We start from the raw sequence: 15,096 nt of genomic DNA on the forward strand, positions 1-15,096 counted from the left end.
TATGCAACGCAATACAGGTTAGCTGTGTGATAAGGGTCACACCTCTGATGTGCTGTTGCAAATTAATAGGTAGATGAAATTTATTTTAAAATGTTACTCTAGTTATTCTGTGAGGAGATGCAAAGCACAACCCAGTCCTGTTCAGAGGTTAAGAAGCAGACTGTAGCATCTTATTCTGATTCTGTATGCCTGAAAATGATTGACCTAAAGTACCTCTGTACAAACAAACAGAAGTCCCTGACTATCTACAGCTTATTCTGGGGCTGAAAAACAGTTCTTGTAACTGCCCTGAACAGTACATCTGTATTTACATATACTGTGTAATAGCATACTTTGGGTATTATCATACTGTCCACTACAAAGAGTTATACTTTGAATTTCCCCTGTGCCTTTTCCCTCAGAATGCCAAAGCACTTGGCAAGTACTGTTAAGTATTTTAACCTCTTTTTTTTCCCGAAAGAAAACCAAAGCACAGATAAACTGAGTGATTCACCAAGGGCTTTCACAGTCTGAGTCTGAAATGTGGCTGAGACTAGAGAGAGGGATACTGAGTCCTAATCCAAGCCTTGAAAATGAGACTCTGAAATTCTGCTCATCTTGAAGCTACCCTCTTTTGGACTTTCCTCTGCCCTTTCTTCTACTTCACAGGATCTGGCAGTATCAGCATTTATCTTTGGGGAGAATTTACTGAGCACCGTCTTGGAAAAATGAGAGAGTCTAAAAGAGCACCTTCTTGAAACAGATATTGTAACTCATTGTTATTTGTCACCCAGGACACACCTGAATATTTCTGAAAGCTTGCAAAATAGAATATGGAAACAGGGAAAAAACACATTCCTAGTCTGTGTAAAATACAAAGGCAGACAAAGGCAATAAAATGTGGTAAACAGAAGACCAGAAAGAAAGGCTTTTGTTCCCCGATAGCAGATGTAACAATACCATGGCAGCATTGCAATAGTTGTCTGTGAAAGGAAAAAAGTTACGTTTGTTCCAGAATACATTTTGGTTTTATTTGCTGACTATTCATTTCCCTAACAAGGAGTGGTAGGGAAAATTCAATCCAATTCAGGGTGCTAATGTAAAAATCTTAACAGATGTGAAGGCTCAGGCATGAATGTTACCTGTGAGACTCTTCATTTTACATGGACATACACATAGGTGTGTACAGGCAGAGAGCTGACACCATGTATGAGAGAAAGGGATTTCTATCAGGGAAACACCTGTGACAGTTCCTTATGTCTATGTCCTTATGGTCTCTGGTGACCCTAGGCAAGGTTTTAGCTTAGTGAAGTGCCAGAAAGGCAGCTCAGAGCTGCACTGTAAACTCTACCTCACCCAATGCTTTTCTGAGGGTCTGGAAATTCTGAAACAAAATTTTAAATTCATACCATTTTTGCTTGAAACTTTTAGTTTCACAACCGAACCTGTAAATTTTTCAGGGACAGGCCTGTTCAGCATTGAAAAACTAGTACTGGAATTATGATGCTCAAAAGTCTATGCCAGCTGGACTTGGTGCACATTTTAGCTGTGGAAATCTGTTTAAATATAATTCACAGATCAACTCAGAAAAGGCAGAAAACCCTCTGCTGTCCCTTTTATAATAAATGCATTGAAAATATTTAAGTAGTGTATATATAACACTATTTCAAGGAGAACTGTTTACTCCCAATGGAAGCTGCTTGAATACTGCTAATGGCTAAACTTGTCCCTGTATGTGTTGGGAGGAAAGTAGTGGCACTTAATGGGGAAATTCCTTTGCTCTAGTTCACTTCTGAGGGCATAATTTTTGGTGATTTGACTACATATTTGTGGTCTGTGTTTCTGTACAAAACTCCTTAACTGAACCGGGATAGGTCCACAAAGTCAAACTGTGTGGGCTAGCATTGCCTATATGCTGTCAGGCACACAGGGCTATGCCACAGAACTGTAAAGGATAGTATAAAGCCACAGAACTGTAAAGGATAGTATAAACTATTAGAGATGACTGTAGTTAGCATTTCTCTATTTTAATTTGCTTGTAATTCTCCCAAACTCTGGCTCTTTGAAATGAAACATTCCCGAAGGCTATCTTCTTTAGCCTGACACTTTCTTGGAAAATTTCAGTTAAAAATGATTTGGCCATCTCAGTGAACAAGGCTAGGAAAACTGTCTTGCTCTAGTTACCTTCATGGCAAGAGCTTCAACAGGACAATACAAAAGAGTTTCGTCCCTTCCTAAAGTGTCCAGATTTGGCAGAATTATAAACACTTGGGAGAAAAAAAAAATCTCAGTACATACACGTTCATTATGTATGAACTTGCTACAGTTTGGCTCCTATAGTCTCATTTCCTTTGTTGTCAGCAAAAATCTGTGGAACCCTGAGACAAAATATGTTCCTTACCCCCGCACTGCTTGTTTCCTTGCAGTGTGATCTTGCAGCAGCTTAAGCCCTTCTTAATGCAGGACTGCCACAGTGTCCCCTTCTCCTCTTCTCTTTGCCCTGCACAGCAGTTGGTGACTCTGCTTTCCCTCAGTACTTCTGGTCCCATAACTAGTGGGAACAAAGGAGGGAACTGTCACTGTGGAGGGTTTTTTTGTTTTGTTTTGGCTAGTTCAGCTCATCATTATCCAGTCCCATGAACAGCAACGCTGCCAAAAGAGGAGACAGAAGTGTGTGGCCAGAAGTTGGGAGGAAAGGGAGAACTCTACCAGTTGGGCTTCAACTGTTCTGGAGTCACCCCTGAAACTGTGACTACTTACTGCTGCTTACTCCTGCTGACATTGGAAAGAGAATCTGGTGCTGTAGGTGTAAAGGTTTCAACCCTGTTAAAAACCCATACGGGTGTTAATGTAATTCAATTTAGTGCAATTTGGGAGGTTTGTTTTTAATAACTTGTGCAACTACATGAAGACATCTACACTGAAAGAGCGGTGGAAGACTGAAATCAGAACTACTGGGCAGGGCATGTGCTACTGAATGTGTGAAATGGCATATAATACTTGGTAACCTGAAAATTCAGTTCTAAAAATGTCAAGTTGGTCTCCCAAAGTAGTGTATTCTCTTTTGATCTTTATCTATGGAACTCAGAGATCTCAGTGTGGTTGATAACAGCCTGTTACCTCTGAGAAGAGTTGTGAAAACAGCTCAGTAAATATTTATGAAGCACTTGAATTGTAAAAACGACCATTAGCCAAAACACAATTCTTTTCAGAGCAGGGATTGAAATAGCATATGGATAGTAAGGCTCTGGGCCCCCACTGAGAAATACAGATAAATCAGAATAATGAATAGCTGCTCAAGAATTAAGTGGGTTTGATTCCATGCACTCAATGAGGCAAGGACTCTAAGAGGGGGGTGGACCAAGATGCCTCAGCAGCAAAGGGGCAAAATAGGGTTGCAAATGTAGCTTTGCTTCTGGCATCTCCTGTCTTCTAAATGCTATAAGATGTTCACCTAGGGATTTCTTGGTGTGCAACATAAATGTGAAATACAGGCGCAGAAATATCAAAATTTCTGTGAGCTCGTTAAGCAAATAACATGTTTAACAGCACATTGCACATACAAAATCCATGACTTGCCCTACAAGCATCTTAGAAGGCCAACTTGGAACATGAAATTCATATGGGGGAACACAGCTGGAGCCTTTTCAGTTCTTTAAATACTAAAACTGGTTCCATCTCAGTTAAAAGTGTACAACTGCTCATTGGATCCATTCCAGTCACAGTCACTAATGCATAACACTCACTAACTAGTAACATCTGGATAGAGGATAAAAGAAGAATGTCTTGCAAAAGTCTGGGGATGTGTGCAGGAGAAGTGAGGCTGCAGAGAGATTAGCTGACTCAGAAAAGATGATGCATATGATTTTCATTAATGGTTTTGGGAAACCACCAGTTTCTATAGTTCAAGATATTTCTATAAACGAAGTAGAGAAAAGGAAAAGATGCTTTCAATTTTGTGGCAGTAGGGCTGCTGTCACACTTGGGCAAGTCTGAGGAAACCAAGCAGTGTGTCTGTAGAATAATATTCCATGTACAAGGGTCTTGCTTTATGCTTTGTATACAGGCAGATTTTCAGGGGGCTTGATGGCAATTTTGCTAGAGCAAAGTAGTATAGATTATATTGCCTAAGAATGGAAAATACTTTCGGTATTAAGCCATGAAATGATAAACCTTAGATGCTTAGCTGTTTCTTTAGCTGCCTAAGCATGCTGTTTTGTCATCACCAGCATTTAAAACAAATACTAAGTAATTAATTATCTTCAAATTCATGTTCCTGTGGGACAGCATGAGTTGCAAGCCCCAATAAACAGTTTAGCAGACTAGTTTCCATGCCTGTTCTTGCCAAAGGACTTTGATTCTGCTGTGGGTGATTAGTGAGCACACAGACTCTTCCACAGAAAACAGGTAGGGAAGGATGTGGTTGGGAAATTCACACAAGACCCGAAGGTAAGGCGTGGTAGTTATTTGAGGGGGGCTTTGAATGTCTTACAAGTGCTGGGTGTGTGTCTTAACCCTCGACTAGAGTCTGTGTCTCTTGCTAGCTAATGAGTTACATTTACTCTAGCAGGAGCAAACTTGAGGCCAGTTACCCAAGTGGACTAATCCACCTGTCTCTGAGCACCTGGAAGCTGCACACAGTTGTGGTTGTGCCTCATTCTGTGATGTGATCATCACCCCCACCCCATGAGAGATGAATGCCTGACAGATGGTACTTGTACCCTGCCACACAGGAGCAGGATGGGGAAATGGGTGAAACCACAGCCTTTCCTCACAAGCAGCAGAGCAAGTTGTCCTCACTGAATTTATTTCAGTCCTGAAGTGGTGGAGAGACTGCAAAACAACACTGAGCACACGAATCTGTGTCCTTTCCTGGCGGCTTTAGGGACAGTACAGCCCACATTGCCATTTGCTGTAGGCTAGGTAATAAAACAGCAACTCCATATTTATCATAAAAAACTAAGCAGTACTAAAGCCCCATAGAAAAAGCACAGTGGTGCTCCAGGTGAATGCAAGTGATAGACCCAAACCCTGCTCTACTGTAAATATTCTTGCAATAAAATGTTTACCTCTGCATAGAATGCCCTTTAACAATACTTGCTTTAAAAGGAGCATCAAGCAATTTAAAATATTAATGAGTTCAAAATGAAATCTTCATTACTCGTTATCCAGGGGAGCACTGTGAAACAATAGGATGAAACCAACCTTGAAAGCATTGAGACCTTAGAATGTTTATGGATAGGTATCATTTTCCTTTGTTCCTGTGCCTTTGTTCTTTCAGTAGGCAGTTGAACACTGCTAGTTTCAGCTTCCTCAGTGGTACAGTAATGACCTTGAAACAGCCGACTGTACTGAATTTTATATGGGAGTTCCCCTTATAAAATATTTCCAGTTCCACAGTAATTAGTGCAATAATAATTGGCAGGTATTTGGGCTGTTTCTTTCCAAATTGCTCCAGAAACTACTTCAATGTAGTGTGACATGCAGCAGTCTCTGAACATGGGCCAGTCAATAATTCAAAAATACTCTGGAACATAACCGAAAACAGATTGCTTCCTGTTTTCAATTCATTTCTGGGTCAGATTGGAAGGGGAAAGTTTGCTGTGTCAATCTGAAACAAATTCACCCCTAAAATATAAGCAGCTAGATTTGACTGCTTTCTTATCTTGTATCTGCCTCCTTCTTTCTGAGACAGGTCATACAGATGAAGCCGAGACTAAGCTAGTAAACTGACCTGAGCAATTAGCTGCTAGACGAAGGAGCATCTGCACTTGGGCTTTTTGTGAATGTGTCACCTTTCACTTAAACTATCCAGTGCTCTCTTTCCTGGATCACCTGGAGCTGTCTGTAAGCTGTGATCCAGACATCAAAGTCATAAGTGGTTTAGTTTTCTGCTGACTGATTTCAACCAGGATTTCATACCAGTATCAACCATACCTTCAAGCCAGAAAGTTTTCTAATTAATGGATAGGTCAAACAACTTGGTATTGCTGACTATGCCGTTCGAAGTAAAAGTTCTCATGTTACCTGAAGTTACATGCTTTGCTTCCATTCCTTTTAATAACATATCCAGTAGATATAAAACTTGGGGATTAGCTTTGTAGAGCAATCTAATGGATTGAACTCAGATTTAGATAGCATAACTGGACACTGGCAGCATATCTAAGGTACTTAGGAGTGCCTGGTAAGTGTGTGGGGAAGAGTATGAAACAATGTCTTGGTTTCCTTTCATTGAATCAGAATTTTTGTAATCAAATCTTATTTTTCTTAATGCTGATTTTTCAAGTTATAAATAGTATATAGCTGGGAGTAACTGCAGGAAAGAATATTGTTCGGTGTGATTACAGCTGCCATCATGTCAAGATGGTGGTAGATGAGAATTTAAAGCTAAACAGAATCTTCAGGATGTATTACAATGGACAAGAGTGAATTCGTTGATGTTTGCAAGCTCTTTACTCAGGGATTCATGGGGAAAAACATAAAAGAACCTGTTTGAAAATTCGTAAAATAGGTGATGAAGGTTGGTATTCTAGTTTTGCCAATGGTAGATATCATCGCCTCTGTAGATCAGAAAGGTATGAATAACTTTGACTTAAATAAGGACAAATAGCTTGTATTTGCTGCGTCTTGCCTTTTTTTCCCCCCTTGGTTTCAAAATGTCAGTACACCACTTCAGGGGTGAGAGAACAATTACTATGGAGAGCTTTCTTGGAGATGGGAAAAAGGCATCTGTTGAAAGTAGTACCCAAAACCAAAACAAATCCCCTGCTGTATATTCTAAAAGAGTGTGATGGAAGAACCAAATGGTCTTGACATTTGTATTTCAGCTCAGTCCTGGGAACCACAAGAATCTTCTACCCGTTGATTATAGCTGCTGGTGGTTGCCAGACTTTGCTGTTCCATTGAAGAAACTTTCTAATATGGAGTTATTGTGAGAAAATAATAGGCATGAAATGGACATTGCCAAGTCCTTGTGTCATTCAGCACGGAATAAAACCAGGAAGATTTAGGAAAGAGTTGGAGAGCAGCTGCTTTAATTAATTATCTTCCCAGCTGTATGATAAGGTAGTTGAAAAGACACAGGGTAGAAGTGTCAGCTTATGTTATTACTGTCTATGAAACTGATACACTTTTTTTAACAGCATATAATTTGGGGTGTTTTTATGCCTTTTTTTTTTTTTTCTACATCAAAAGAATTTAAGGACAAGGGCATTGGAAAATCTGTCAATATCCTCCCCATTCAAAGATGTCTGCACCTTTTTTATTACATCACTCAGCTTCTCCCAGAGAAGAAGAAAAAGTTATTACTGACAACCAAGAGTCTCAACACATCAAAACATGAAACTTGGTGAAACCACTTTAAACAGAACATTTGAAACTTAAAAACACCGCCTTTTATTTTTGGAAAAGTTCTTGCTCAATTAGAAAGTTTTCCTGAATAAAACCAAAAAGGACCTAATCTCAGAATTATAAAAGTTCTGTTCTCTGTTGCCTGACCCAAATTCTTTCATCATTTTATCTAGTATTCATAGTTGTTTTTACCATGACATGCATGGTTGCCTGTATCAATTCAGCAACTAAGAAAAAGGAGAGCACTGTTTGTCTCGTACTTACATAACATACACTGTGAACTTATTATGAATTTAAAACAAAGATCTAAGCTGCAACAATGAGATGATTTATACTCAAGTCAAATGTATGACTCCCTAAGTTCATTCTAAATCTTTTGTTTCGACAGCAGTCTCAGGATAAGTGGTTAAGTTGCTAAGAATGATGTTCTAGTAGCATCGAAGAGCTCACGGTCAGCTGTGGTTTACAGAGCCTGCAATGCCCAACAAACCTGATACAACAGAGCATATCCTGAAATAATTGAAATGTATGTCATTACATACATGGTGATGAAACCTTATAGTCTGATATTAACAAACTATTACCAGAACCAAAATTTCCTTTCTTTCAGAACCCACACATGTAACACCACCTGAGCTGAAAACCTATGCACATGAAAATTACCCAACTGTTGATACAGCTGGCTAACACTTACCTCTGCTACCCTGAAGATGTTTGCCAGGGAAGAAGCCAAACCAAATTACTTACAGCATGGAGCCATAAGTGCCAATTCAAGACACAGTGCAGCACCAAACACATGGCCCATCCCCTGTGCCAGCCGGTCCTTCACCGCTCTAGCCACAATTCAGTTCTCTAAGCCACATCTCACCACTGATGTGACAGGAACTTTGCTCATTATTGTTATTAGGAAGTACAATTTCAACTTTTAGCACACATTTCCTAACGTGATATTCTTTTTGACTCCTTCAGCTACCAACAGGAGGTCCACAGAAATTTCCTGTCCTCCGAAGTCCATTTCTGAAGTAGAGTTATCAAAAAAGAAAAACATTAAGAAGACTAAAGGTGGAATTAAGGTAGGAGTATCTGTGTTTGGGGGCCATCCCATACTGTGAGAGAACTCAAGACAATATAAATAAGGGTTCACATATATATATTGTAAATGTTAAATTTTTTAAGTTAACTTTCTGCTGAGTGATTTTATTTTTTTTTTTTTACACTTCATGTTGCAGTTTCAAAGTTACTCAGATGACAGTGTTAAGAAAGATTTATGTTCATATGCATGGAAAACCAAGTTATGCTAAAGTAGAAATAATTTTCAAAGGTCAAAAGGGGAAATGTGGAGGGAATGTCCAACAATAATACATTAAAGTGCATCCAAAACACCTATCCTTCCTTACAGCATATGAACTCTTTTGTTTCTAAAACTAGAATCTTACTCCAGCTCCTCTGAAGTTGTGTTATGTTCACGATTTTACAAAGTTATATGGTTTTTTTCTCATTTAAATATTTTCTAAGAGTAGTTTCTATGTAAAGGAAGAAAGACTAGACATTTAATACTTAAAAATAAACCAACCAACCATAAAAAAAAAAAAGAAAAATTCCACTGTTACCTGTCACTGCATGGGCAAGTAATGTTCAGAGAAATGTATTTTGCTTTTGCATCTCTATGATGAGATTTGTTGCATTATTGTTTCTGCAGCAAGATTCTGTTTAGGGTTCTTTAGCCACCCTTATCCTTTCTTCCCTATTCCCAAGCCTGCCAGCATTTTAAAAACCCAGCCCTTACCACAAAGTCTTTTGTTTCAGCTGTAGAAACTGACTGGGATAACAAGCTCTCAAGACAGGCGTTTGGCCTTCCTTCAGTATTTTAAGACTGGAAACAGAAGGATCCAGAAACTTCATTCATCTGCAATTCCTGTAGCTCAGATGAAGTGCAGCTACATCCTGAAACTTTTAATTTGCCCAGGCTAGCTGAAATAGCTGCTTTCAGAGCCCAGATGATGTTTTTTCTCCCTGTCAAATTCAAGTAATGCCTCATTTGGCTTTAAAATGTTTGGGTTTAGACCATGTAAAATATCCCTGTGAAAAGACAGGAGTACCACCACTTAAGCTGTATTCTGAATGGTCTATGCACAAATGTTTCATAACTTTGTCAGCACCCCCTTTAGTTACAATTCTATCAAAAATAAGAAAAATCAAAAGATACAGTGCCATTTGCCCACAACCTTTAAAATAATAACATCCCTTTGCCATAATTTTCTTGCATGTTCCCTGAATTAATATTCATAATATTAGCTCTTTAGCATATTATTAGAATGGTAAAAAAACCCCACAATTTATGTTTTGAGAAAGAAAAAAATGAGAGGGCTCTGACTGTGTTGAAGGAAATAATACAACTAATATTCAGAAAAAAATAGCAAAAGAAGTTGGGTAATGTGGGAGAGGTATTATCTTGATTTGGCTGCCTCATGGAAGTGTGATGAAAACAGCAAGTAGCCTATTTCACACTGTTCAGCACTTTGGGGCAGAAAAGGAAGAAGAGAATAAGCTTTCTCAGTACATCTCTGGGGGAAAGAAATACCCCAACCTATATTAGGTTATTTACCAGGGAAAGGAGATGACACACGAGCCCCTGGAGTTGCGATTGTTAACTTTTTCATAGTTCGTTATTTTAAAGGTGAGCTCTATGAGAACATAGCCAATAACACAGATCAGATTTTATGATTAAAGTTCTCTGGGTCTTTTCCAGTTTAGTCCATTATTAATGAAAGTATTTTTAAAAGAAGCATTTTGGGCTTTCTGATTTTTAATGATTAATTCACAGAATGAAACTCTTACATTAGCACTTCTTACACCATTAACAGCCACACATGATGTGCTACTTTGGCCTAAATCCTGTTAGTACATAAATTCCACACAGATCAGAACTAGTTGTTTTGGGGTTTAGTTTGTTTCATTGTGGTTTTTTTTTTTTTTCTGGAGGAGATGGGAATAGTTAGGGGGGAGAAGAGGAGGAATAGTGTTACCCTGAGGCACAAAAAATGCATCGTGTCTACCTGACACAACTCTATTATTTAACTTTTCGTATAATGCAAACTACTTCAACCCAACTCTTCTGCTATCCATACCCCTGACTTGCTCATTCATTTGACCTTTATTTCCCTAAAGCTGAAAAACAAAATTTAAATTCAGTCCGTTTTCTGAAATGGCCAAAACAGCCTATAACTTCAGCAATAAACACAGAATAAAATCTAGTTATCAGAAGGAACATAGAGCTGGTCTCACCTTTGTCTAATTTCACAGAAAGTCACTTTGGAATTATTCTCATCAGCAGTGCAGGTAATCAGTTGCATTCCTCCCACATAGGTATATGCAACAATGTGGTTCAGGCTTTATAATCCATTCATTCATTTTTAAATCTGCTTTGAAGACTACAGTGCAAGTTGTCTCTCCCTCTCCTTCCTTCCCATTGTTGCTATAAAGTTTATTTGTATTTTATTTGTTCTGATAATAGTTCAAGTGAGGATAGTTTTAATATTAATGGAGTCCACCATCATCACCAACCAGCTAAATAATTTAGCTATATAGCATATAGAACAGGCTACTGCTTTTTCCTCAGAATCAGCCCTTAAGAACTAAAGTTGTCAAGAATTTAAAAGACTCTACCAGAGTTTAGATATTGACTGGATTAACTGCAGACTCAGCAGCTGAGTTGTTCCACCGAATTTGAAGAGATTGCCTTTGAGTAAACCCAAATAGTGCTTGATACTTTCAAGGCTGCAGGCAAAAAGGAGTAAAAGCCTGCTTAAAACTTGCCTGGAGCACACTTAAAGTGATCCAACTCTGCAAGACTGGACAAGGAAGTAGGTTAATGTTATCAAAATATTATAAAAAGCCCCAGTCCATTTCAACCTGGGGACAGCCCTTGCACATATATACTGTTCTCAGGAATTGAGGGTATGCGCTGTCTCGTATATACTGCTACTAGTGCAAGGACACTTCTCAGGGGCATGAGATAGATTCCCTAGACTTCTCCATATGGCACTGTACAAAGAACAATGAAAATGTTAAGTTTTTGGGTTGGCTTCAGACTGGAAACAAACAAAAAATTGTATTTTGGAGTCTAGGGAACAAACTGTTATGCCTGTAATTATTTACATAAGGAGATAATTCACCTTCAATGGTAAAAGATCATGAAGACTTTGCCTGGAGTCAAGAATGCCTCCCATGCCAATATGGAGCAAATACTTTCCTGATTTACAACCTGCATATATAGAATTCAATTATTTTAACTTGCCCAGTGATTTACTAGTCTAGGGAGGATCCAATTTTTATTAAAGAGTTAAAATTCTCTAAATAAGAGCATCAGCAATTAAATATTTTCACTTTTAATGGGTCCTTTTTATTCAGATTGAAGTGATGCATGAAGCTAGTCAAGGAGGATCTAGCAGAGTCCTGGTGATGAGTGAAAGTGATGAGAACTTGTCAACAAGGAGGAGGTAAGGCCATTTTTTTGTTCTTAGAATGCAAATAACTGCATTTATAGTACATTCTCTACCACTTCACTGAAGTTTGCCGAGATTAATAAATAACCAGATATAATCAAGTCACTGAAATGCTCGTAGCCATGCATTTATACACACTATCAGCTGGAAAAACAAGCAGGATGTATCTTTTTGTTTGGGAGCTTGCAGTTACTTTTTTTTCCAATTTTTTTTCTTAGCACTAATTACATGACATAAGAAAGTAAGTGATTACAACAGGCCTTGCATGTATTTACAAGAAAGCAGTATTAAAGGTCATCTCATTGTGTTCAGGATATTTGTATTTGACTATATGCCTCTGAGAAGCTTCTGGTTTTTTATATGCAAGCAATAATCTTTTCTCCCTTTCTACAAAGTCTTTAGAAAGAGATCAATGAGGTACTCTAAAACACTAAATTGAGTCATTTAGTTTAACAAAAGTACCAAGCAAACCCAGTTTAATTTAGTTGAACTGCACTGTTTCTAGACCAAAGGGAGCAATTAAAATAAGAAAAACAAAACAAAAAAACCACAACAAAATCTACCCTGAAACAAGCCAAGCCCCACAATCCTCACTGAGTTAATTTCCTTTGTTCTCCTCTTCAGTATGATTTAGATAATTTATACTTACGTTACGCCTTTATCTCAGAGGTATACACTGAAGTAACTAGATGCAAAAGAGTACATTCTAAACACACTAGCTTGATATTATGCTAGAGAAATTGGAGACATACAAAAATGCAACTTATTACTATTTGGATTTAATTATACCCTATGAAAATACTATGACTGCTCTCCATCAGCTAGTTTTCAAGTTGCAAAGTGTGATCTGAAATAGAACTTCTTTAGATAGATATACATCTCTTGAGGAATGATTGCCTAAAGGGAACGTAAATTGGAGTTAATATTAACACGCTAAACTTCTAATATTTGGTAGTTTTACGCCACTTTAGACCTAGAAGCTTGGTATTTCTTGGTAACACCAATTTAGCCTTTTGTTCTACAAAATGTTTGGTTCAAGGCAGAAGGGGGGAGAGGAAATTTGAAGACCTCTCCTCAGTGGGAACTCTGAATAGCATTTAAAAGCATGAGATGAGCCTGTCCGTTACAAAGAAAGCAACAAAAGGTATTACCTTTGCAGTGTTGTTTTGGGTTTTTTTAAAAGAAATAAGTCTGTTTATTCAAAACAAATTTTACAAAACAATTGTCTTTTTGTGGTACAGAGCAAAGTTTAAGAATAAATATTGAACACTTGTATAAAAATTAGTAATATCAAAGGGAAACTGATGCAAACCAAACAAACAGGTAAAAACAATTTTAGCATTAAATATGCTGTGCAACAATGTCAAACTCAATGAGGAGTGACCATTCAGGCTAGCAACAGTTTTATTTGTAAAAGTAAAACCTGACAGCCCTGCATTGGAGCACCGAGACTATTGTTAAAAAAGGTTCCAGATAAAGGTGTACAAATCTTAAGTCTGTGTTTAGAACCAGAAAATAATATGTTTTCTAGCGTCTCCATTTTTGAAAGGAGTGCCTTCATGCTTTCCTTTTTATTTAACAAGCAACTTATTTTCACTGCAGCAAAAGAAAATGCATACTACAAACATCAAGGCCCTTTTAAGATTAAGAAACAATCCAAACAAAACTCAAACCAGCTGTAAAACAAAGTATTTCAGTGGCCAAAAGTGACTTTCAAATAATGGCAAATTACATTTAAGCAGTGTTTTAGATGTTAGCTAGGTCATTACCCTATAGAAGTTTAAGATACTTAAAACTAAATTTACCTTGGCTTGTATAAGTGAAAACAATAAATCCCAACATAGTTAAGCTGGTAAAAATTGTAGTCTTAATAGTACATTCTGGTTGCATACTGCATACAAAGACCCTCTTTCCCTACAGTGAACACCGTGGCTTTTTCTAGTAGCGCAGTTTTGCTGTGCAGCTTGTTGGTTTAAATGGCTCACAACAGGTCAGAGACCTGATAAAGCAGCTTTCCTTCAGTACAGAATACTACTTTCTCTATATGTGCATTTATGTCCCTGCAAGCCAACGGGTTATATAGATCTAGGATTGTCTTGTGTTTGGTTGTTTTGTTTGTTTTTTTTTTTAAAAAAAAACCCCACACACATCCTCAGTACTGTAATCAATCTGTTTAGGCAAGAACAGGAACTGGATTTGTTCTTTCTAAAGTATAGCTGTTACATTCTTCAATCATTCCAACACTGATAAATTATTTATTTGTGGACTCTCTATATACCCAACATTTGGGTCCAGTTAGGATTCTTCTTTATTTTTCCTTCTGGAAAACCAATTATAGAAAGTTATGTATTTCACTTAATTCCAGTAGCTACCTACCATCCATCTGAAATGGCAGCTTAGAGAACAGTCAGCAAGCTCACTCCTGGATTCTGTCTATGCTAACATACACCATTAGCCTTTCAAATGATTAAAACGTGCAGCACAGCTCCAAGAGCTGTAGCAATTATTTAAACAAAGTTTACTACTTGCAGCTTAAAACTGTCAAGTCCTGTATAGCTGTTCTACAGTAAAGTCAGATGATGCAGACCAAGTACCTCACTGCTCCACACAGTGAGATGCTTCAGACAGAAGAAAAAGGCTAGTCTTAGGCAGAAAACAAGTAGTATTGCTCCTGCAATTAGCCCACTTTCAACAGATTCTCAATAATTTGTGAGCATTATTACTGCTCTGCTGATAAATCTGGCCTATTTAAGCTTTCAGAAGTATTTTTCTGACACTGTCCACATTGGAACTTAATCCAGCATCAAATCAGTTCACAAGCAATATCTGACCATACCTTGTGTGGGCTCTGTGTCCACTCCAGAAGAGCTACCACAGGTTTGGCAATTAGCAACTAAAATATATGTCCTGAGAGTCTGTGAAAACACCATTAGTGAGCTATACAAGAAAAGACTGCAGACATACTAGAACTTTGGTTCTCTATGATATTTATATGGCACCACAACTCGTAATGGCTGGAGTTTGAACATCACTTTTATCCTGATTTACAATGCACAGGTGTTCTGTTCTTCCTGCAGGTGGTATTAATATTGAAATATATTCAAGATACAGGGCTTTGTGGACACAAACTACCTTGAAATTTTAAAGACAATCTTGTGCTTAAGACTTCAGAAGAGATATAGTGATTTTCATTTGTGTACTGACTTTCTGTGGATCAACATCACCCTATCCCTTCACTGTGAAGTCAAACTTTGTGCAGAAA

General features: G+C 37.9%; 1 protein-coding gene across 14 annotated transcripts in view; it reads left to right on the plus strand.

The window, feature by feature from the left end:
* The window catches only part of MCF2L2 (MCF.2 cell line derived transforming sequence-like 2), a 185,600-nt gene that overhangs the window by 81,934 nt on the left and 88,570 nt on the right, over nt 1-15,096 (plus strand). For all 14 annotated transcript variants that reach the window (XM_074912636.1, XM_074912641.1, XM_074912633.1 and 11 more), the window contains exons 14-15: nt 8,299-8,402; nt 11,740-11,828. In XM_074912636.1, the coding sequence (XP_074768737.1) occupies nt 8,299-8,402; nt 11,740-11,828 (193 nt within the window). The remainder of the gene's footprint in view (nt 1-8,298; nt 8,403-11,739; nt 11,829-15,096) is intronic.

Source organism: Athene noctua, chromosome 8 (genome assembly GCF_965140245.1).
Source record: "Athene noctua chromosome 8, bAthNoc1.hap1.1, whole genome shotgun sequence".
Taxonomy (NCBI): domain Eukaryota; kingdom Metazoa; phylum Chordata; class Aves; order Strigiformes; family Strigidae; genus Athene; species Athene noctua.